The following is a 25,559-nucleotide window of genomic DNA, read 5'->3' as shown; positions in this document are numbered from 1 at the left end:
GGGTCATCGGAATGGATAAGCCCTTCGATAATGTCATGTTTTAGTCTGTGGGAGGCTGTCACGCATATATATATAAAATAATAATACTCTATCATGATCATTTTTATGTGACCTTATCATAGTACTGACCAGTGGGAATGGTTTATATTTCTGGAATGCCTTTATGGGCACTCCCTGTGTGGTTCTTAACAGCATAATAGATGTCCCTGCAAAACCATTGATGACACAGAGAAATTATCTGCCTCCCTCCCCTTATTAATGCCCTCCTAATGGGTGAATTGCACGCAACGCCATAGAATGCCATAGCGGGCTTAGTATTGGGTAAACTCTATCATCACCTACATAACCGACCTTTCGGTTGATTACTTTGTTTATGGTTTATAAGGAGGAGAGTGATGTCACGAGCCATGGCAACAAGGGTGTTGAGAGGCCTGGAGAGGAGTTGGTTGAAGGTACGTCAGGCAAAGTGTGGGCATGCAGCAGTCCCGTGGAAAGGGCAACGGTTGAGATGGAGGACACCTATTCCGCGGGCTCTCGGGTGAATTGGATGGCGGATAATAATTGGAATGGAGTGGAGATTCAGGTGAGTGAATTAAGTAATTATGCACTGCAAATATAAGCGATGCCTTTCACCAAATTTGTTTGTTTGTGTAAATTATGGTGTGAGGGGATTTTCTTCTTAGGCAGAGTTAAGAAATGCAACAGAATTCCATGTCTTTGGATATTCCAAAACCTGAACCTAAATGGTGGACCAGCATATTATAGACTGTATTCCCTTTTATGAATGTTAGTTGCAAGCAATTTAACTACCGTCTGTCATAAGTGGTACTTTTTTTGTGAAATCAGGGACTCTCAAATGTTTCTCATGCCAGAATTTTATAAAATAGTTTGTGTCAAAGGATTCGTTTCCTTGGTGCTCTTATATTGAAATGTTTGACCATCTGCCATAATTAAATGCTAACATTGTATGCTTTGCAATTAGTGTTCTGGTGGGATCAAGAAAGACGTGGGTGATGACACCAATGCCAGTGACGCTATTGACAACAGGGCTGTGGATGTCCAAGATGACATGATTATTGTCAAAGAAGAGGTAGACACTGATGCTGCCAGCGGATGTTGTGCTGCAATGGAGAAGGATATAGATTGGTCCATTGCCCCATCAATGCAGGAAGGTGACAGTCACTGCTCAGATATTGAGGATTCAGGGAATTTGGTGAGTGTAATTTAACATCCATTAGAGTTCCGAAACCTTTAAGTAGTCTCTTTGAGTGTGTTGTCTACTGAAGGGACAATCTGTCTAGATTTCTTTTCCTTTAATGTCCTTTCTCACTCCCCATTGAGTAATTGTGGATATACTTTCCCATCAACCATTGCAATCAATGGAATCATGTCTTCATAATTATGGTTAGCAACATTCAAGCAGCCAAGTATTGAAATTGGTTATATAATTCATATTGTACAAATTTTTTTTTATCAACCAACCAAATTTTTTTTTTTCTTGGGATATGATGGAATGATATACACAAAGATGATGCAAATAAAAATAATAGCATTGTATGTTAAATTAATAAAAGTAAATGATATTTATTGTTTAACAATAAAATGCTTTGTGATTTCCACATTTTTCGGGCTGCATCCGCGTATGTCGTTTAAATGCACAACAGTTTCGCCAGCTATCCTGCTGGCATCCTCAGGTCAAGGATGAAAAGAAGCTTGTTGTTCCGTCTTATATAGGGAAAATCCGGCGCCAATACCGGGAAATTTCTTGGCCCATCAGGGGACGTCCTCATATTTGTGTGGAATAATTCTTTTCCACGCACTGTGGAGTGGATATCCATCCTCTCTGTTAAAGTTTTCTGGCCTTTTAACGATTTCAATGGCCTCTCAGATTATTCTCTGGAAGTATTTTTCTTCTTTCGCTATTATTTTAGCGTCATCGAACAGAATAGAGTGTCCGGGTTCACTCCAGGCGTGCTCAGCGATGGCCGATGCTCTAAACTGTTTGGCCTTGGTTGCCCTCTGGTGATCACTCATGCGTGTTTTCAGCACTCTGCATGTTTCACCGATGTACCATTTGCCACAGAAGCATGGCACTTGGTACAAGCCTTCTGATATTAACGGTGAAATTTCATCCTTGGGTCCGGGTAGGGTGTCAGCTATCTTGGTGACACAGTTAAATCTGGTCACCACATCACGCTTCCTTAAAGCCCTCGCGATTCTTTCCGAAGTCCCTGCAATGAAGGGGATGGTGACGGCAATGAAGGAGCTAGTGGAACAGCATGTGTGTGTGAAATTTTGTTAAAACTTAGTGAAAGTTCTACGGAGACATTTGGAATGATTCAGCAAGCCTTTGTTAATGAAGCTATGAGTGGAAGCCAGTGTTTTGAGCTGTACAGTCCTTCTAAATTGGGCAGAACTTCGACAGATGATGATTGGCAAACCTTTCACAGACCCCAAGCATGCCAAATTGGTGAATGATTTGGTGCTGGAAAATCTCCGTTTAACTTTAAGGGAGAAAGCTGATGAAGTGAACAATTAGTTTTGGATTCTGCCCTGGGCCCTATTGGCAAGGGCAGCGGATTCATCACGAATATGTCCCTTAACATCAAACGGTCAAAGATTTCTACATAAAGGTTATGAAGAGGCTGAGGGTTGCAGTGAGCCAAAAGAGGCCAGACGTGTAGAGAAACAGTGCTTCGCCTTTCCACCACACTATCGCACGGGCACACGTGGCGCTGATAGTGACAGAGTTTTTTGCCAGAACAAGAACTTCGATCACACAGCCACCCTACACAGACGTGGCTCCATCATGCTTTTTTTGTTTTCAAAGTTAAAATCAACCTTGAAATGGTGCAGATTCGGCTGTATTGTGGACATGAAAAACTAATTGTACGGCGGACCTGAAGAGGATGCCTAAGGTGGCTTACCAGGCAGGGTTCAAGAGCTTGAAGAAACGTTGGCAAAGGTCTGTCTTCAGCCAAGGCACGTACTTTGAGGGCGACAAGTTCGATCAAGGTGTATCCGTCAAAATAAACAAGTTGTAAAATCAGTCCTGTCTTTTTCTGATCACACCTTGTATTTATGTGTTTATTATCTATTCCTTACTAGGGTATTGAGGGTATAAATTTATTGACAGTGCCAGAAATAACCATTGATAATGATGGGCCCTACAAAACTTAATTACGACTACTAGTACTATTACTTCACCTAATACTACTACCAATGGTTAGGTGAACGTGAAAACTTATCATTTGTCAAAGTGTTCCAGATCACACTGCCATATGCTCTCTGCATCTATCTGTCTTCTCTCCTGCCTCGTTCAGATTTATACCAACAATGCCCTCTCTCCACCATTTTGCCATCCCTATCATACCTTGTTGTTTGTTTTCCTGCCTCTCAACTTCACCTGAAGTAAACGTAATGGGCTGCAGTACCTATTCTTGTGATTGTAGTAATGGTTTGGAGAATGTAAATACTCCTTTTAATTATGGTAATCCTATAGAAATGCATAGTTTAATATACTTTTCATTCTTGAACTCTCTTGTACTTCAACCCTGTTGACTTGTGTTTGAAATGTGGGAAATTTTATTATCATTTGATGTCATAAGGTGTAATTCATGATGAGAAATATTTATGAAGACAGAAATATAATTCATTTCAATTAAGTAAATGCTAAAATTATTATGACTGATTTTTATATCAATTGTATACCTTTGTACAATTTCAGTCTAAGAATGACAGTTGGTGGGACGTTTGTTTCATGTTTTCTGCAGATATGCTCTACCTTATAATGATTTTCTCTGATCTTACAGGACCATTCAGAAGACAGAGAATTACGGTTGCCTTATAATGAGGAAGTGGACATCAAGGAGGAGAGTGATGTTGACATTCCTGAAGGCAATGGAAGTCTAGCATGTCATATGCGTGTGCATGCGGGGGAGAAGTTACACAAATGTGTAATATGCTCAAGAGCCTTCTCTGATAAGTCCAACCTCAGAAGACACATGCTGACACATACTAGTGAATGGCTGCACAAATGTAAGATATGTTCGAAAGGCTTTCATCAAAAGCCACACCTAGAACAGCACATGTTGACACATACTGGCGAAAGGCCACACGAATGTGAGATTTGTTCAAAATCATTTGCTCTGAAACAAACCATGATGCGTCACATGCGTGTACATTATGGGGAGAAGTCACACAAATGTGCAATATGCTCACGAGCATTCTCACATCAGTCAAACCTTAGAAGACACATGTTGACACATACGGGTGAAAAACCATATAGATGTGAGATATGTCTGAAAGGTTTTCATCAAAAGCAACACCTTAAGGTGCACATGTTGACACATGCTGATGAAAAGGCAAGTAAATGTGGGAAATGTTCAAAATCATTCGCTCTGAAACAAATGCCAAAAGATTATATATGCATACATGCTGGGGAGAAGTCACACAAATGTGCAATATGCTCAAGAGCATTCTCAGATAAGTCAAGCCTTAAGAGACACATGCTGACACATACAGACGAAAGGCCATATGAATGTGGAATATGCTCAAAAGGATTCAAACATAAATGTGACCTAATGAGGCACAAGAAGTTGCACAAACAGGTAATAACTGACTGAATCTCCAAATAGATTCCATCTCGAAAAGAGATCTAATGGGACAGAATTGAAGTCCTCTAGAAATCTGAGGATTGATTGATAATCAAAACATCTTCCCACGAATTCCCTCACTCTGCCAAGAAGCAATAATAAATGCCTTTTCACCATTTTGTGGAAAAATGAAATTTTTCTCCATAATTATTCTTTTTTTTTTCATGAGAAATTCTCAATAAAAATGGATGCTTATACAATCTATGTAAAATTGGCTCTGGTGTGATAATAGTTATTGCATCAAAAACTATTTCATCGGTTTTTATCTCATATGCATGAGCAATTTGAAAAACCTTCAACGCCATGCTCTGTGATCTGCATATTCAGTTGGAATTCCATGGCCAGAGATAGTGTCTAAGTTTGCAAACATCATTTAAATACTGGTAACCCTTCTCTGCCACACTGGTGTCCTAGAAACATTTTTCTCTACAGCCTGCTGTTGTCAACTGCATTTCTCCTGGCAAATGTTGCTACTTATTATATTAATATTACTATGCTCAACCAACGTCTTATTTGAGCAATATTGCCTCCTGCTTGGGAAGTGCATTAACATCTCGATTATCTCTGCTAATGTATGAGGCTTAGCAAAATAGAGGGAAATATGGTCATAGAATAACAATTTCAATTCGTGTGGATCCAAAGTTTTAAAACAAGGAGCTTAATATAAATAGGAAACAAATAAACTTTACTTTTTCAATCCATGTGATCCATTTGAAATTTTGTGGCTATTTGAATTACAATAATTTTCTTTTTTCAGCCATTTTGATATATAGGTGAATTGATGTATAATTGTACAAGAGGAACACAGAAATATCTGCTTATGGAGTGAGAATAGTGTTTTTCCTCTGAAAGTAACTCATTCACTTATGATATTGCCTCAAAATTCTTCAAAGTTCATTCCTTGATAATGGAAACACGTCCTCAAGGGGACGTGGGAAAGCTTCTTTGACAGCACTAAGGGTCCCATGGTGGTGTCTTTTGAGGGAACATTTTTGAGAGTAGGAAATAGTCAGTTGGTGCGTAGTCGGGACTGTAAATGGGTATTGTTGCAATATCATTGCAGGAAGTTTTCACGAGCATGCACTCGACTTGGCCTTTGGTCGTCCGTCAAGACTTTTGGGACGAGTTTAGTACAGATCTTTTACATTGCCAAATTTTAAGTGACAATGGTGTGCATTAATTTTATCAATCGATATCAATAATATGCACACTCAATAACCGTTGGACTGAATTTAGTACTTCACTCAAATGTGAGGAAAAAATTGTTACCAATACTTTTTATACAAACCTTCTTCACAGGCACAGCACAAGAGGGTGTAATGGTTTCAGAATAATTGCCCAAAGCACATTGCTTTGGCTAAGAACCTTTGTGATGCTGGTGTGAGTCTCTGGAAAACTAAGGGATATGGAAAAGTTGTTATGATTTAAATCTAAGCTTCATCAGTCCCAGTGCATACATCAAGTCTACACAGTGAATGAATTCATGTCTCTCTAAATAAATAATATCATTCTTATGTGTGCCATTACTGTTCCTTTTTTATTTATGATTCTTATAATTTGTATTTAATAACCTCATTTCATTTGTAATTGTGTCTGTCTGAATATTTGCAATTTATGTGATGCATTCAATGCAGGTAGCAAATACGTGTTTAAAGAACCAATAAAGATCTATCAATGTATTTTCCGTAAAAAATAACAAGTTTTTTGAATGTTCTGTCATGTTCTACATAAATAGTTCGATTTATTTTCATTGTGTATTATTTTTTGTAGCTTCATTATGGAAAATTTCTTTTCTTCTCTTCGGTAAATATATTAACATTATTAGTAAATAAATGTTTTCTCATTTAATTAAAAAGTTTAAAAATAATTAATCATAACATTGAATTTGTGGCTTTGTGGATACGTTTAACCATCTCAGTGTGGCGGGCTGATATATCGGCTTTTGTATCCCTGGCGAAAAGTGCGGATGGCCGATATATTGGCTCTTGCGTAGGCTATTGTTTAAATCACTGCAACTTATGGTTTTTGTGCTATCGATAGGGTGATTTCCTTACAATTATATAACACATTTTTTAATTTTTTATTAGCAATTTTAAATGCTTTTCAAAAAGTATTATTCTTACTATAATTTTACGTTCAGTTTTGTTCATGTCGGGAAGCTCAGCCTAATTGTCTGCTCTTTTTTTTTCTGAGTGGTCTTTTCACTATGAAGAGCCACTGAAAGGCTACTAATCTGTTTTCATCTGTAATCTCTTGAATGTGCTATGGTGTGTTGGTGTTGATATATAACTGCTTATTCAGACTTTGTTGATACAATGGAAATGAGGGCACTGCTTTGTAATCATTTTGGTTTCTCCTGCCATCCATCCTATCTAATCATTTGCGCCCTGTGTATTGGATTACATTGTCAGCAGTTCTCTGTGAGTAAGAACTTCGTTTTTTTCTGCCTTTAGATTGTAAGCCCATTGCTGCAGTCTCAAGGAAAGGGGAAAAGTCCCAATTTGACTCAGTGAGATCAGCCTTTTCAACAAAATCGAACTATGCAGAGGCTGACAAAAAAATTTGCAATTCACTGGTTTTTCTTTACTTATTTATTTTATATTGTCTACATGTCTTTTTAATTCTTTATTATATTTAAATATCGTAGTTTTATTGAAAAATGTGTTTAAAAAAATATTAGTATTGTGTCTAAAAATCGAAATATTATTGCTAAAAAAATATTCTTCAAATTTATAATACTTTAATAATTACATATATTTTACAGATGACGTAAATGTATAACACCATTATTAACTACAATATTTTATTTAAAAATAAAAAAACTGCAATTGGATATCTAAACATATAACTTCATAATGTTTTTTTTACTAAGGTGATACATTTTCTTAAATTACCCTTCGCACTTCTCCCTAGTACCCCTGGAATCTCCACGGTACTAAGAGGGTTAAATATACAAATGGGAAAAAAACTGATTTTATACATATATTAGCTTATACATTTGGTAACTAGTCACTTGAAATGTGATAATTATTTAGAGGGCACTGCATTTTTTCATTATCATCACCTTATTATAGATCGTAAAAATAAAGTCATGATGATTATGTGCGTTATTGCCCAAGTGCATGCAAAAGTGTATTAGTTATCATGGAGATTACTTTAAAAAACGATAAAGCCTTTTTCAAAAATAAATTTACTGTCTTTTCATAACAAGGCTGAAAATATAAATAGCAACCCTCATGCAACATTTTCAGTGTAAAAATCATTCGCCTCGACTGGGATTCGAATCCAGATCCCTCAATATCCGGTCGAGTGCTTTATCCAGTTAAGCTCTCGAGGTGTCCTCTCAATCTCTGAAATTTTAGGGCTTTTAAAGGAACGAGATGTTGTGACGACATACCATACATACAATGTCACAGGCATTGGTAGTCGTGTGTGACGTGCCACAGTCCACAAGGTTAAAGCCAACTTTTAAATTCTTATGCTGTTTATACCTTGACAAATTCCAAAGAAACTGTGGGAGACGCCACAACAGAAACGTTTAACGGAGCCATCCAGTAATGTGCAACTCAATGCAACATTTTCAGAGTGTAAAAATCATTCTGGGATCTGGGTTCGAATCCCAGTCAAGGCAAGTGATTTTTACACTGAAAATGTTGCATTGAATTGCACATTACTGGATGACTCAGTTAAAAGTTACTGTTCCGGCATCTCCCACAGCTTCTTTGGAATTTAGCTACCCTCATATTTATTTTTTGTCAGAAGATACGTAATCACAGATGTCACTTCACAATATACATTCGGCAGCTCTTCTCTTGATAGTTAATTATTGGTACGATTCATATTGGAAATGAAAAATAGTAGCTTTGAAATTCCACTGAAAATTTATTACAATACAACCTGGGTTTCGACATTCAACATCATCTTTAGATGACAACTCTTACAGGCATCCATCTACCTATACTACACTCGGGTAGGGGCGGAGAGGTGAGAAGGTGGGATGGGCAGAGAAGTTAGGAATGATAGTTTGAGGGAAGGGTAGAAAGCACGAGGCCCCCAATGAGGAGCATTCCTCCTATTGGCGGAGGAAAGTGGGTGGGTTTTAAATGATTCATAGACATAAATACAAAGCCCTTTAAATATCTCTAAGGTTAAGGGAGGGTGTGGGGGAAGTAGAGGGATTTTTTAACCTCATTAAGACAAGTATGGAAAAGGGTTAGGTTTAGGAGGGGGGAATGGGAGGTGTACAAAAGGTCATTAACAATATTCTCTTTGGAGTTTTCACTTTTGAAAATAAGTAATACCTCAACACAGATATAAATAGTGATCACAACCCGATGATCATGGACAGAAGACTGCAATACAAGAAGATGAGGAGTACTAGTAGTATTTAGGAGATGTGACCAACAACTGAGGTCATTTGCATCATTAGGGATGGACAGGAAAGGATGAAGGGTGGAGAGAAACCCGGCATTGGCATTAGCCTACTCTCTACGGAAGGCACCAAGGTAGCTTAACGTCCCATCCAACGGACGGCATACTCACTCGAAGTACCCTCCGCAAAGCACCTTGAGTAGGGATTGAGATACCACTGAAAAATATTCAACACCGCCGGGATTTTAGCCCGGTCCCTCTGGGTGGGAAGCCAGTATGGTAGCCACCACACCATCTTGATCCCCAAGAAGATGAAGAAAGAGACAAAACTCCAGATGGAACACCAAGATGCTACAAGAAAAGACCGCAAGAGAAAAGTTCACCAAGGCCGCCAAAAGGGAAATAGAAGGAAATAATGAAAATACCAGCACTGACAGTCGATGGGAAGAAATAAGGAATATAATTACCAAAGCTGCAGCCGAGCTCCTTGTGAGTAAGGCGAAAACATCTAAAAACCATAGATAACAGTTCAAATAAGAGGTCTTATAGACAAAAGAAGAAATCACAAGAATCCAAGAAAGGAGAGTGGAAAAGACCTCTATGAACAGTCGCGGAACCAGGTCATATGAGAGTGCTAGAAGGCAAATGAAGAATGGATAGAAAGCTGCTAAGGGGAAATTTATGACAGCACGAAAAAGGGAAATAGCAAGATGACTTATAAACTAGCGAAGAGGCAATTCAAGGAAAGAAAAACAAAATCACAAAACATCCGAGCAGCTAATGGAAAAATACTAAACCGAAGAAACCAAAAACAGATAATGCGAAAAACACAAAACATTGAGCCTGGTGAGTCAAGCATCAAAAATCCTTGCCCGGATAATTAGCTGAAAATAGAAGGAAGGATAGATAGAAACCTCTCAGATAACCAATTCAGATTCAGAAAAACTGAGGAACAAGAGAGGCAATTCTCAACTTGAGAGTTCTGGTGGAAAAAATGAGGCACGTAAATAGCCATTATAGGTGGCATTCATGGACTTGGAGAAGGCCTTAGACAACATCGAATGAAATAAGATGTTCAAGATACTAGAAGCGCTTGGATTGGACTATAGCGACCAAAGAATTATCCATAATCCCTACAAGAATCAGGTTACAACAATGCAAGCAAAATATAAAAGAAAAACAGAAGCTAAAATAAATAAAGGAGTAAGACAAGGACGTAACCTCTTGCATGCAACATTCAACATATACCTTGAAGAGGCAATAAAAGAAACACAGGAATTGGGTATCAAAGGAGTCAAGGTAAATGGAGAAGAAATCAACATGCTCCAGTTAGCAGATGACATCGCAGTAGTGGTGGAAATGCGAGAGGACTTGGAAGCAACTTTCTACAAGTGCTATGGATTAAGCACTGGGGGAATATAATATGAACATCAACAAGAAGAAAACTATAATCCTTGTTGTGGAGGAGAGAAGCTGAATGCAGATGTCGCAATTCGAGGGGTGAAACTAGAGCAAGTGGTATCCTTCATTTACCTGGGCAGCAGCATAGCATGGGATGAAAGAAGTTCAACCGACATTAAGCGAAGAATAGCCCAAGCTAAGAACCCATTCATGAATAAGACGCAACCGCTATATTAAAAGAACCTAAAGCTGGAAACAAGGAAGCAATTCGTCAAGACTTTCGTGTGGAGCATGGTGTTCTATTGTTGCAAGGCCTAGAACAATGGAAAAGTGGACCAGGGAAGAATTGAAGCCTTTGAATCATAGTGCTGGAGGAGAGTGATGAAGATTAAATGGACAAATTATCAAAAGAGGAAGTATAAAGAAGAGCAGAAGAGGACAGGACCATATATGGTGCAAAGAAAGGCTGCCCGATATGTACTGGGGAAGCATGGGAGGATGGAGAGTGTGTCTGACATGCTAGAAACGCTGGGCTGGGAACCTCTAGAATCTAGAAGAAAAGTAAGCAGACTTTGTGGAATGTTCCGAATTTTGAAGGGGGAGAAAGCTTGGGCAGATCTTAGGAAAGAGGCGGGGAACCCAAATTTTATAGGCAGAAATGATCACAAATTTAAGATAAAATGCCGGGCACAGAGAACAAATAAAAAAAAATTTTCTTTTCTAAATAGAACAATTGTTGAGTGGAACACTTTACCTGCAAAAATATTCGAGCCCTTTCCTAACAGAGTGTATACTTTTAAGAATAGATGTAAGGCATATATGTGATAATTTGATTGATGTGTGGTGTATGGTATTATATGTAATAGCTTAATTTTTTTTTAATTCATCTTTTTTTTTCTTGCTGATAAATGGTTGTAAATGGGATGGGGATTCACTTGTTTTGTTAAAGAGATTTGTGTTTTGAAGTCTAGTTTTATGTATTATCTTTTGCAATTATTTGGGACTTGTGTGCCACCTGACAATGTCTATCAGCACATGTGTATTTTTAATAATAATAATAATAATATGGCGAACATTACGGCAAAGAAAAAATAGATGGATTAGACCCACATTCAGTCAAAATGGATTGATTAGGAATATGATAGAACGGAAGATTCCATGAGGTAGATCAAGAGACATGTACATAGGACAAATGAAGAAGGACAGAGAAGGTATCAAGGAAAAGACAGAGAAGGTATCAAGGCTTGAGGGAATTGACATTAAATAGAGTAAAGTGGAGGGTAAACCAATTCTAGACTTGAAATACTGATGATGATGGAAAATACCTTGGGATTCAGAAAAAATATTAGCTGGAGATAATACAAGGTCTGTCGCAAAAGTGGCAGGACTGAGTCATTTAAAAAATATTTATTGCCAGAATTGATACATTTGGTCAAAAGTACATGAAGTAGCAACCTTGTGCATCCACTTACCGCTGCCAGCAGGTTTTCCATCCCTTGTGCATACCTGGAAGGCAGCGCCCAGAATGCTGCTTAGCTCCCTCATCAAGGCTTGTTTCCTTTTGCTCTTCTGAGAGCTTTGGCGGTACCAATTTTGCACATACCTTTCTCATGCCCATGTCATCACTCACAATTCTCATAAACTGCGTTGAGCATGTCATCAGTCTCTTTCCTGGTTTAGCTCAGTGTTAGGCAAAATTCAATACCATAGTATAATTTCAATTATCCGGTTCATGATGGAGTGTAGTGAGGTCACATTATATAGGATTCGCAAACCAACGATGTGCACTCTGCCAAGGCTGGGAACCAGCTGTGCCTTTCCTGAGACTCCCTTCTCTCAAACCAGCAAAAGAATCTGCGCCCATCCTTCCATCTCTCCAGGAAAAAATATCTCTTTCTACTTTTGAGGACAGACCTTGCATTATGGTTAAATAAAGATTTAGGAACAGTATGGTCGATTTGCAGTTTCCCCGGAGCAGACTCGGATCACAATATAGTTGTCATCAAGGATTGTGTCCTTATGAGAAAGATAGGGCAGAGCAGTGGATTTAATTCATCCCCCATGTCAATTTACAACAAAATCCATAGAAACTCTTCCACCCACATTTTCCTATACCCTTAAGTATTTTGTAGTTATTATATTACTCTTAACCCATGTAAGATTTAAGAACTGTACTCACAAATATTTCCCCACAATTATTTATTAGAAATAGTTTGCTTCAATTAGAGCATTGTAGAAATGCTAATATATTCCATCAAAACATACGACAGAAGCTGTGAGATACTACGAAACCGTTAGTAATTTTGAACTAATAATGTTTTGTCCAAGGCAATGTATTGACTTTAAGGGGAGGATAAATGTTTCGGTGAGGTCAATTCGAAGGAAGGCTGATTGGGAACTTTTCTGATGCAGTCATGACAAGTTTATCCTCCATGACATATTACTGTTGATCAAACATGAATACGCTATTATACTCAAAAGATAAAGGAACAGTCGAAAGATTGGGTTGTTAAAAGCGATCCAACTCCAAAGAAGGTAAAGACATTGAAATTAGTCTGCAAGGGGATTAATATGACTTTTGAAATTCACAAGGAATCATCTACACGGATTCATTGACCCATGGGCAATGAATCCGTGTAGACCTTGAATGGAGAGAATTATGATTGGTTATTAGATCAGTTGAGCAAAGGAATCAAAAAATTCTCATTTGGCAAAGAAAAATTCCTCTTCCATCAAGACAATTCAGACTTGCACAGTTTTGATGGTGAAAATTATGAAATTAAACTCCACAATATCCACTATATTCACCAAATCTGGACCCCACTGACTTCGTGAGTGAGTGAGAAATTTTGCTTTCCTATAGTATATTCCTAATATATTCTGCCGGCAAAATCATGTGGCCTCCACATCTATCTCCTCTACAGAGTCAACTTTTTCTCTGTCTGGAGAAAACGCTGAATCCCACTAGGGCGTTGAAAACTCTGGTTTGTACTGAGGATTCAGTGGTTTAATTATATGATGGTAGGTTGATTGTTCAATTAGTAACTTTTATATGTTTAAAATAACTGCAGGTGCTAATCTTCGAAGTAACAATATCCAAATCATTTCCTTTTTCTGAGACTAACTAATTTATACTTGATTAATTTCTTCATTTTAATGTTTTTGCAACTACAAAACTTTGCTCTGGTTATTATTTTCGAAAGGCTAACTATTCATAAAATAAGATTCTCTCAATAATTTTGATGATGTGATAGAGACTTTAGAAGGTGCCCAATTTATATTATTCGATAAGTCCTTCGTTAAATAAAGGCGAATAACCTAACCTACGAATACATTAATGACCAATGTTACCTTGGAAAACAATCATAGGCATATCAATAGAATTCATCACCAGTTCTAAATTTTTCGGACGTGTTCTTCACACCCGCTTCAGGGCGTTCATCCAAGATATCTCCCTGAAGTAACAGAATAGAATAATGGCGCAGTATATTTTATCGGTAGGACACCGATTACATGTTTAACTTCATAGTTATTCTTGCACGTTGACATCGTAACGAAACACATTGAGAATCTTTTGAATCATCCACCCTTCAAAGTACTTCTCAAAGGAAGAGAACAGATGAAGAACGAAATGGCAGAGGTAAAGTGAGAAGTTGAATTAATGGGTTGCCAGTTCTCAGTTCAAAATTTTTTAATACTACTTAACGTAATATTGGATTATAAATAACATATTTCATGTTAAAATGTCCATGGAATCATTCGGAGTACGTTAAAATGATCAGAATGTGTGATAAAACCGATTTTAAAATCTGCAGATTGTGTTTAAACAGTAGTGGATTGTTGATAAATATTTTCGAACAGGATAATAACTTGGAATTCATGTTAGAAAAGACAATAGAAGATTTAATAGATGTTAAAGTAAGTTGAGTTGCGTGTGTGACGTCCTTGGTTTGATAACGTTTGTCGGAGATCTTCCGTGTAATTAATCAGCAATTGGTGTATAGATTCCCTACGCTGTTGGGAAAAATTGAATAGATATTGGCAGCAGTGGTATCGATAGCTGATAATATTTGTAATTTTTAAAAATATTTTCTTAGGTTGTGGAGGATACAAATTATCCATGGTTGGTGTGTTCTAACTGCTCGGAGAAGCTGACGGAATTCCGGCTATTTAAGCGGCGATGTGCCGAGTGTTTGTTCGTTTTCCACAATCGCATCCGAAAGGGGTGCAATCCTGCTACGAAAGGCTGGATAATCAATCGAGAGGAGGTCAGTTTCATCTATTCCATTAAACGAAGTCATTCACGAAGACATTTGCACATAACGGACATTTCGTGGCATCTGTTTTGATTTAAATACGGAAAAAACATTGTCGTATATCATATCTTCATGACCACTCAAAGGCATTTAGACATTTGCGGAAATATTCACTTTACCGGAAAGGAAACATGTAAAAGTATATTTGTTTTCCTATCTGTCTACTTCACCTCCCCCACATCCACATTTCAAGAGCCTCCAATATACACCTATCATATTGCTTTTATAACCATGTTTTGACGCCTTACGAAACTATGCTGGATAATAAGTTATAACGAGCCTTAACTTAACATATTTTCCCAATGTCTCTGTCATCTCTGTCTTCCATATTATTATGAGGTAATCTACCGGTTGAGGTAGGTTTTTGGATGGACACAAATACCAAATAAATATTTTGTGACTCCTAACAAGACAATCCAGCAACCTTCTTTGCATCAAGTCTCTCTTCATCTCTGAGTACTTCCTTCCTTCATCCCGTCAATACATTCCTGTCCTGTTCCTGCCCTTTCCTTGTTTTCCTAACATTCTCCCCTCTATTACAGTATTCAACATCCCACTGCCGGTCAATACCCTCTTGATCCACTTTTCCTGCACCCATAATATTTCTCCCAACGAGCCCCTCTCTTTGCCCACCATACCAAGTACTTCCTCATTTGTTTTCTTCTCTGTCCATTTTACCATCTCCATTCTTCTTCACACCCACATTTGAAAAGCCTCCAATTTATGTCTATCTTCCTGCTTCAATAACCATGTTTCCCTGCCGTACATAGCTATGTTCCATATCAAAGTTTCTACGAGTCTTTTCTTAACATCCTTACTCAAAATCCTTGTCATTAACTCCCTCCTCCTTGTGAAAGCCTCTTTGCCTAGTGCAATCTCATTACGTCCCTACTACTTTGACCGTGGTGATCCATTACACATATCACTTCCAATGCATCTAAACTGTTCTTCCTGATCTGGTTTTTACCCTCCTATTTTAATGCTTAGGTTAGCCTATTTTCTTTCTAGAAAATCGCATAACCTTTGTTTTATTAATATTGATTTTCATCCCATACCTGTCGCACTGAATTTCTAATTCACTCAGCAATGCTTGCAACCCCTTGGCTGATTGACAAACTAAAGCTTGGTCATCAGCAAACCTAACTGATTTTACGAATTCCCCGCCCACCTTCATTCCTACCTCCAGTTCTTCCCATGCCTCTTTGATCATTTTCTCTGCATACAGGTTAAACAGCAACGGTGATAATGGGCAACCCTGCCTTACACCTCTTCCTAACACTGCCCATCCGGACTCCCCGTTTCCCACCCGCACCTGAGCAGTCTGAGACATGTACAGGTTGCGGATTAGCCTCCTTACCCTCCAATCTATTCCTATTTTCTGCAGAATACTCATTAGTTTTTCCCAATTCACTCTATCAAACGCTTTTTCGAAATCTACAAAACAGGCAAATACCTCCTGGTTGTGTTCTATATTCCTCTCGATTAATAATCTCATTACTGCAAGGGCATCCTGCATACCTCTCCCCTTCCTAAACCCAAACTGATCATCCCCTAAGTAATCATTTGCCCTACTCTCAACCCTTTTGTTTATGATCCTGAGGCCAACTTTAGCTGCGTGAGATATCAAACTAATTGTCCTATACTACCTTGATCAAAAATTTCCCGGAATTTATTCAGAAAATTAAAAATACAAGTTTATTCATCTAAATCTATATTGTCCCCTTCAAAGTAATCCCCATCGACTGCAACACACTTATGCCAGCGCTTGATCCAATCCTCGAAACATTTTTTATATTCGGTTTTCGGTATGTCCATCAGTGCTTCCTGCGATTTTTCCATTACTTCCTCTCGGCTGCTAAAACGCGTTCCCCGTAATGGTTTTTTAACTCGATTGAACAGAAAGAAGTCACAGGGAGCCAAATCAGGTGAATTCGGTGGCTGTTGGATGGTATTTGTTGCATTTTTCGTCAAAAAATTACGAATAATGATAGCACTGTGCGACGGTGCGTTATCATGGTGCAAAATCCACGAGTTTTCTGCCCACATTTCTGGTCTCTTTCGGCGAATTGCTTCACGCAAACGTCTCATAACGCCCAAATAATACTCTTTGTTTACTGTCTGGCCTTCTGGCAAAAATTCATGATGCACTACACCGTTGTAATCCATGAAAACCGTCAGCATTGCCTTCTTTTTTGACTGAAAACGACGTGGTTTTTTTGGTCTCGGCTCATTTGGTGAACGCCATTCACTTGCCTGATGTCTGGATTGCGTGTCGTACTCATAAACCCACGTCTCGTCTCCAGTAATGATCCTTTTGATGAATGTGGGATCGGATTCAGCCTCGCAAATCATGTCTTTTGCGACGTCAACACGGTCTCTTTTTTGCATGAAATTGAGGTCTTTTGGCACCAACTTTGCTGCTACACGACGGAAACCCAAATCATTAACCACAATGTCTTGGGCGGATCCATAGGCAATGTTCAAGTCCTCCGCTATTTCTCTGATGGTTAATTTGCGGTTATGGACCAACATTTCTTTTACTTTATCAATTTTTTCACCGACTTTCGATGTCGATGGTCTGCCACTGCGTTCATCATCTTCGATTGACTCACGACCACTTCTGAACCGCTCGTGCCACTGGTAAACGACCGTTTTTTTTAGAGAATCGTTGCCGAAACACTTTTCCAACATTTCCAACGTCCGTGCGCCACTAAATCCGTTTTTTACGCAAAATTTAATACAAGTTCGTTGTTGCAAATTTAAATCCATTTCTGAAATTGTAAAAAATCGCCAACACACACAGAGATAGATGTACTCTTGGCTACGTAACTTTTGCAAATGTCAAGTTATGACACTTAGATTTAAAGGGAATATCAACAACAGATGTACCAATTTAACAAAAAAAACATAACTCAAATCGGAACGATGGGAGCGCCACACGGTGGTTATTCCGGGAACCTTTTGATCAAGGTAGTAGTCCTCACATGACGTGGCCTTTACCTTTTTCGGAATAGGAACTAAAACTGTTCTCACAAAGTCTTGCGGCCAGATTCCTTCCTCATAGATACTACGAATGAGGCCATATAGACTCTTCCTCCCACATTTGCCTAAACCTTCTACTAGTTCTGCAGGAATGTTATCCGCTCCCACGGTCTCATTTAGTTTCATCTCTCTTAAAGCCCTTTCTATCTCATCGTCAGGTATATCTGGACCTAAGCTAACTTCATCTATGTAATGTTCCTTTTCTATGTCTAACCTTGTTGGCCTAAGTTCTTTACCATACAGTTCTTCTGCATATTCCTTCCATATTTCTTGGATCTTTTCTGTGTCAACTATTATACTTACCCGCCTTATCTCTAATTGTTAGCATAGATCTTCGCTTCTTACTTCCTGATAGTGATTTAACCTTGCTGTATAGCGCACCAATTTCACCCTCCCTCTCCAAATTTTCCATATCCTTGCACTGCATTTTCCACCATTCTCATTTTGCTTTATATTTTACCCATCTCAATTTATGATTTGAGTCTTTGTACTTTATTTTTCCTATCTCTGTGTTTGTATTCATCCATTTTCTTCTCTCCTCCATCTTTTTAATCATCTCCACCGTGATCCAATTGTTTCCTTGTCCTTTTCCCGTTTATGGTTCCTATAGTGTCTTTTGCTGCATTCGATATCTTTTTCTTGATACAATCCCATTTCTTTGATAATACTCAGATCTTTACTCTCCTCCATGATTTTCCCTGCAGGATTTGTTGCCCTGGTGCTCTTATATTGAAATGTTTGACCATCTGCCATAATTAAATGCTAACATTGTATGCTTTGTTAGTGTTCTGGTGTGATCAAGAAAGACTTTGGTGATGCCATCATTGCCAGTGATGCTATTGACAACAGGGCTGTGGATGTCCGAGATGACATGATTATTGTCAAAGAAGAGGTAGACACTGATGCTGCCGGTGGATGTTGTGCTTCAATGGAGAAGGATATAGATTGGTCCATTGCCCCATCAATGCAGGAAGGTGACAGTCACTGCTCAGACATTGAGGATTCAGGGAATTTGGTGAGTGTAATTTAACATCCATTAGAGTTCCGAAACCTTTAAGTAGTCTCTTTGAGTGTGTTGTCTACTGAAGGGACAATCTGTCTAGATTTCTTTTCCTTTAATGTCCTTTCTCACTCCCCATTGAGTAATTGTGGATATACTTTCCCATCAACCATTGCAATCAATGGAATCATGTCTTCATAATTATGGTTAGCAACATTCAACCAGCCAAGTATTGAAATTGGTTATATAATTCATAATGCACAAATTTTTTCACCCGGTCATGGTGAATGATTTTAACACCCTGAAATTGGTGCATTGAAATGCAAATTATTGGGTGGCTCCATTAAAAGTTACCGTTGTGGCATGTTCTCTACCAACACGTTGCTCTAATCTTGTTCAACCCATAGAAGGCTTACAGTAGTGTGTTGGGACAAAAATTTTAAACAAAATGCATATGTGGGCATTTAGGGGCAAAATGGCCCTTTTTCTAATGAACTGTAAACAAGCTGTGTTTTTAAAGTAAGGATGAGCAAGTATTTATCCGCATCTTTCATGCAGGAGAAGGGGGTACCTAAAGGATCAGTGCTAAGCATGATGTTATTTGCCATCGCAATAAACAATGTGACGGATTGCATCAATGCCCCGGTGTTGGCATCACTCTTTGTGGACTACCTAGCCATACTTAGTTAGTCGATACGGCTCGTAAATGCCTTCATGCAAGTCCAGGTGACCCTAAATATGTAGAGGTACTGGAGGATTCAGGGAATTTGGTGAGTGTAATTCACCATTTATTAGTATTCTGAAACCTTTATGTTCCATTTGAGAATATTGTCTGCTCAAGGGCCTGACACTATTTCAATTACTTTAATGCCCAATCCCACTCCCCATTCAATAAGTGTGGATATACTTTCCATTAAAACCTTGGAATCAAGTCTCCATAATTATAAACTTATCAGCTTTAGGTTTAACTTTGTGGAATTCTGTCATTATCTGGTTAAAAAGAAACTTAACATTTCCACCAAAAAAATTAAATCTTTTTGGTGGAAATGTTAAGTTTCTTTTTACCCTCCATAATTATGTTTAGCAACATTCAACCAGCCAAGTATTGAAATTGGTTATAATTGATATTGATGGAATGATTACATGATGAAAATAAAAATAATAGCATTATATATTAAATTTAATAAAAGTAAATGATAATTCCTGATTGGATAACAATAAAATGCATTACCCAAAATTGTAGGAATTATATGTGAGGCACAGATATAAGCCAATTTTTGCATTATATAAATGGTCATATTCAGTCAAGGACAATAAATATATCCAGAAAATGCATCTTTATGTCATGTTCCCCATTTGCCTGTAATGTGGACCATATTCCTAAATATGCATCGGTTGTAATGACGGTGAATAGATGGAGTTTAGAGGTGCATCCTTGCCTAGGTCTTATTGCAATTTGAAAACTGTATGTATAGTACATAGAAATTGCCCTCTTTTACACATCCCTGAAGGTGTCAGCCCTTGAGTACATGTCTTGTTAATGAAAGAACAGATTCAGTGGCAATGAGGATGCTGCATTCAACTGTGGAGGGAATTGAGATGAACCTTGGGCATTGTTTATAGTGGATGTATTGCAAAAATATTTCCAATGTAATACGTTGGAAAATTTGATTGGACGAGGCAAGTTTTATGGCAAAAGACCTCTAAATAGGTGTAATTGTAATGCTCGGTGTTCATCGTATGATTTCATAAATGAAAGGGAAATTGGCGATAAACTCTGATGGGGCACTCCTCATGCATTTAATGCAGGAAGGCACTGTGGGAATTTTGAGAAAGAAAAGAAGATAAGGGTGACCTTTCTTTATAGTGCAAGAAAAACAAAATGATGCAAGAACTAGTTGATGTGAGTAGGGCGTAGTTTAGGGTGAATGACTGCACTATCTGTTCTTCTGAGTACACTAATGGCTAGGATACCTGAGGGTACGGGGATTGAGAATACTCCTGCATATCCCTGCTTGTCTTTAGGGGCGACTGAAAGGGTGCAGAGAAAATTCTGAAAATAAAGCCCAACCCGCAATGGCTCGTGCAGGACACTGTTCTGGTCTGGGCCTGGACAGTGCTGTGGATCCACTGTCTGTGTGTGGTAGTAACATCGGCCCTGCGTTCTGCCAATGTGTTTGCCGTGCCTAGAGGCCCGCAAGGGAAAGAAAGGTCCACCCCAAAACTGATAACCACTCCTGAAGTGTTATATCTCTCGAGTTAGCCCTGGGGACCTCTCCAATCAGGCAGGGTGTCATCCTGAGTGTGTGGCTCCGTGGTGGGCGTGGAAGCCCAGGGATGAAACATATATTTTCATGGGGGAAAGAACCTTTCCACCACCCAAAATATCCCATCTGCACGCTGTTGGGGGTGAAAACTATTATGTCGTATGTAAGTGGGGTATTATCATTATGTGTTTCCAGGAAGATAAGACCCAGAAAAAGGTGTCTCCTTTCTTTGTACGAAGAATGTTTTCACAGATCGTACCACGTGACCCTAAGTGCTTGAATAAACTGGGGGATGGTGTGTTGCTCATTGAGACCCTGCACGATAGACAGTGAAAAAATATTGGCTATGGGGATGCTCCATTTCATTCTGATAAAAGTAGAAATGCACCACACTCTAAACTCAGGGAGTCATTAGTTATTATAATCTCTTATGCGTGGAAGTTGATGAGGTGAAGAGAGAAATGTTTTCTTAGGGAGTGTTTGATTGTCGACTGAGACAAGCTCCCAAACAAGGTGTTTGTTGGATATGAATTTGCTCCAGATCGGCCTTTCATTCCCAACCCAGTGCATCATTTTCAGTGCCAATACTTCAGCTATGTCGCATCGTGATGTTAAGGCATATCCTTTGCTACAGCACCTGGCTGTGCTGTAGCAAAGACACGCATCAGGGTAAAGGGTACCACTCAGAAACTCTTTGCATAAGTTACAAGGGTGAATGTTCAATGCACTCTTTAATTGACCTAAGATGAAAGAGGAAAGGAAGGTCATGGAGATAAAGACCCTCAAAAGAGTCACCTAACAGAAAGGAAGTATAAAATATATGGTGCAAATGGCCCCAACTTTCTCCTGTTGCCAAAATATATCATTGCCATGCAAACAGGTGATCTGAAAGACAGCGCTGTGGACAAGCATACAAAATAAAAGAAAATCACCAAAGGGGTGAAGAGTGATATGGACAATGAGCCACCTATTCCGGCAGGCCCTTCCAAGAAGAGACCGCTAAAAACCACCCAAGGGCACACGTCAAGAGGGCTTGAAAAGACACCATCCTCTACACCTTCGGCTAAGCTAAGAATGCCAGAGGTAATTGATGGTTTTTATGTTAGTGTGGAACTGAAATGGTTTTTATTTATTCAAGGAGGACCTGGTATTTTTAATCCACGATTTTAAACCCTCTAAGTGTTTTTCAGCAAGAGACACATTTCAAGGTGACGTGGGTATTTCAAAGGGATACACACACGGTTTTTAGACTGGAGCGCACAAGTAGTCAATGAGTCCAAGGTAGAGTAGCACTTGTGAATTATGAGGCGTTTATACCTTGAGTGTCCTCCTGAATTCTCCATTCCAAGCAGTTGCAGTCAGTATAAATCTCTGATAGGGTAACGTTATGCAATGTTTATATGCCAGAGGGTGCACCAATAACATGTTGGAATTTAGAAGCCCCTGTTTATCAGCTACCTTGGCCATTTATATTGATCAGCGATTTTAATGGACACGATCTTTCTAGAGACAGTCTATGTCTCCAAGTAACAGGCGAAAATGGAATTTATCAAATTTTATCGAGGGTTTTAGCCTGTTTTTATTAAATTTTAGTGAAAAAATGCATTTCGACAGTTTTAATGGAGTATTCTCAGTTATAGATCTCTCTATATGCTAAAGAAGTCCAGCTCCTAAGCTTAAGACGTCCCCATGATCTCTGTGGGAGTGGTCACTTACTTCTTTTCCTCGCCAAAGGAGACATTTCCTGTAATCTTATCAATTCTCCGGAAAACAGGCTCATAAGCCATGACTAGCCTCTATTTAAGTTCCTTTTGCCTTTTAAATAAAATGCTGGTTTTGATGCTTAGCACAACATTGAGAGGCTAAGGTCATCGCATGTAGCAGCAGTTTCCGCAGGTGTTCCTTGGTCCTCTGGTAAACTTACCCGAGCAACCTGTCCCTTGGTGGAACGAGAAATGCAACGGGGTCAGGATGAGGAAAAGGGTTTTAATTATGTTTTTTAAAATACCCCACCACAACAAAGCTTGCCTCTATTCAACAACTCTGAGCGTGAGCTCAAAAGGCCATGAAGCAGGCCAAGAGGGCTTCCTCCGTTGATCACGTCTCTAAGATCAACCATAGAACCCCAATCACTCACGTACAGGACAAAGTGAAGAAAATCTCCAGGTCAAAGGGCTCGTTTGTCATCTCACAACTGCTCATAGCTGGCCCAGGTGGTGACTTCATCCCTGATATAAGCGTCATTATCACGAAGCAATTCACTGCTAATAGCAGTGATGAAAGCTATGGTACAGATTTCTTTAAACATAAAGAGGTGATTTGAAAGGGTCCCTCTTAATTTTGGTGCGGGTAGAATAAGAGTGGAATTCAATGAGCCTTTCTTGCCCTGAGAACTGGAATCTGCCATCACAGACTCCCACAGCACTTAGCCGGGTATGGATGAAATCCACAACACTTTCCTCAGACATATTCTGGAAGCGGCATTGGTGCAGGTCTTCAATACCATCAACCATTGGTGGATCGAGGATAATTTCCCAAGCTCCTGGTGGGAGTCCATAGTGATATCTGATCTTAAATAGGGCAAGAAAAAAAATGAACTGAATAGCTATGGTCCCTCCTTTCTCACCAGATGTCTCTGCAAAGTAAGAGAAAGAATGTTCAACTGACTTCTCTTTTGGTGCTTGGATAGGTGACAACTTTTCATCACTCAGGATGGTTCACGACGGTAGAGATTCACTAAGGACCATGTGGCGTGCCATAAAAAGTTACTGTGGTGGCATCTTCTGCAGTTCCTTGGAACTGAGAATTTCATCCAGGAATCCTTTCTTCTATGCCAACATGTCGTTATAGTCTTGTTCCACCCTTAAAAGGCTTACAATAGCGTGTTGTGACAAATATTTTTAAACGAAATTCATGTGTGGGATTCAGGCGTAAAATGACCCTTTCTATTGGGAAATGTTAATAAGCATAATTCATGCAGGAGAAGGGGGTATCTAAAGGATAAGTGCTAAGCATGATGTTATTTGCCATCGCAATAAACAATGTGATGGATTGTATCAATGCCCTGGTGATGGCATCACTCTTTGTAGACTACCTAGCCATACATAGTTGGTCGATACGGCTCGTAAATGCCTTCATGCAAGTCCAGGTAACCCTAAATATGTAGAGGTACTGGTGGCGAGAGAACAGCTTCTGTTTCTCCACAGAGTAAACAAATGTGTTTATTTACCCTATCTTCACGGACACTGTGTTCACCTGACTTTTGGCACTCTTCCTTCTGGGAAAATCTTCTGGAAGATGTCACCATCATGTGCTTGAGGGTAGGGTACTGTGTCTTCTCACAGACATTTCTCTTCATGGAGGAGAAAGTTTAACCTTGCTGCAAAGATTGAGCCCTGTCCCCGAGGGTAAACCATATTTTGACACATTACAAAAAATACCAGGGGGCTAAAGAAAAATTTTTAAATAAGGGGTATTTTGGTTCATATATAAAAGGATGATCCCAACTTCTAAATAAGGTTTTGACATTGTTAAGAGAAACTGGTCTGATGGGACAAGTATATTTGTGGTATCCTAATTTTATGGCTTTTGGTTGTGAATATTTACATATTTATTTATGTATTTATCTATTTATGTACAAGGTGTGATAAAAAAATAACGGGCTGATTTTATTCTGCACGAACTGTTGAACGGATCGAAACGAGACAGTTCACCATCTAGCGTCACATCTGAGGACTAAAACGAGAGGTGTTGCTTTTGTTTACGTCAAGTCGATACACAGCAGCAGTGGTAGGTATTTTTTTAACCTGTTCGTCGCTGCGTGCAATGGCAGCAATGAAGGAGCTAGAGGAACAGCGTGTGCGAATGAAATTTTGTTTCAAACTCAGTGAAAGTGCTACGGAGACATTTGGAATGATTCAGCAAGCCTTTGTTAATGAAGCTATAAGTGGAAGCCAGTGTTTTGAGCGGTACAGTCCTTCTAAATTGGGCAGAACTTCGACAAATGATGATTGGCAAACCTTTCACAGACCCCAAGCATGCCAAATTGGTGAATGATTTGGTGCTGGAAAATCTCCGTTTAACTTTAATGGAGAAAGCTGATGAAGTGAACAATTAGTTTTGGATTCTGCCTTGGGCCCTATTGGCAAGGGCTGATTCATTACGAATATGTCCCTCAACATCAAACCGTCAAAGATTTCTACGTAAAGGTTATGAAGAGGCTGAGGGTCACAGTGAGCCAAAAGAGGCCAGACGTGTAGAGAAACAGTGCTTCGCCTTTCCACCACACTAACGCACGGGCACACGCGGCGCTGATAGTGACAGAGTTTTTTGCCAGAACAAGAACTTCCATGATACCACGGCCACCTTACACAGACGTGGCTCCATCAGACTTTTTTTGTTTTCAAAGTTAAAATCAACCTTGAAATGGTGCGGATTCGGCTGTATTGTGGACATGCAAAACTAATTGTACGGCGGACCTGAAGAGGACGCCTAAGGTGGCTTACCA

At 39.1% G+C, this 25,559-nt stretch overlaps 1 protein-coding gene across 1 annotated transcript in view; it reads left to right on the top strand.

Annotated features, from left to right (window-relative positions):
• The first annotated feature begins 373 nt into the window (after window positions 1–373).
• LOC139688574 (zinc finger protein 271-like) overlaps window positions 374–25,559 on the top strand; it is a 28,115-nt gene continuing 2,929 nt past the window's right edge. The window contains exons 1-6 of the mRNA XM_071586127.1: window positions 374–583; window positions 983–1,213; window positions 3,813–4,616; window positions 18,570–18,800; window positions 20,811–20,921; window positions 23,196–23,366. Coding sequence (XP_071442228.1) covers window positions 374–583; window positions 983–1,213; window positions 3,813–4,616; window positions 18,570–18,800; window positions 20,811–20,921; window positions 23,196–23,366 — 1,758 coding nt within the window. The remainder of the gene's footprint in view (window positions 584–982; window positions 1,214–3,812; window positions 4,617–18,569; window positions 18,801–20,810; window positions 20,922–23,195; window positions 23,367–25,559) is intronic.

This window comes from Hetaerina americana, unplaced genomic scaffold (genome assembly GCF_022747635.1).
Source record: "Hetaerina americana unplaced genomic scaffold, ioHetAmer1.1.p SCAF_20, whole genome shotgun sequence".
Classification (NCBI taxonomy): domain Eukaryota; kingdom Metazoa; phylum Arthropoda; class Insecta; order Odonata; family Calopterygidae; genus Hetaerina; species Hetaerina americana.
This window is presented reverse-complemented; position numbering and strand designations above follow the sequence as displayed.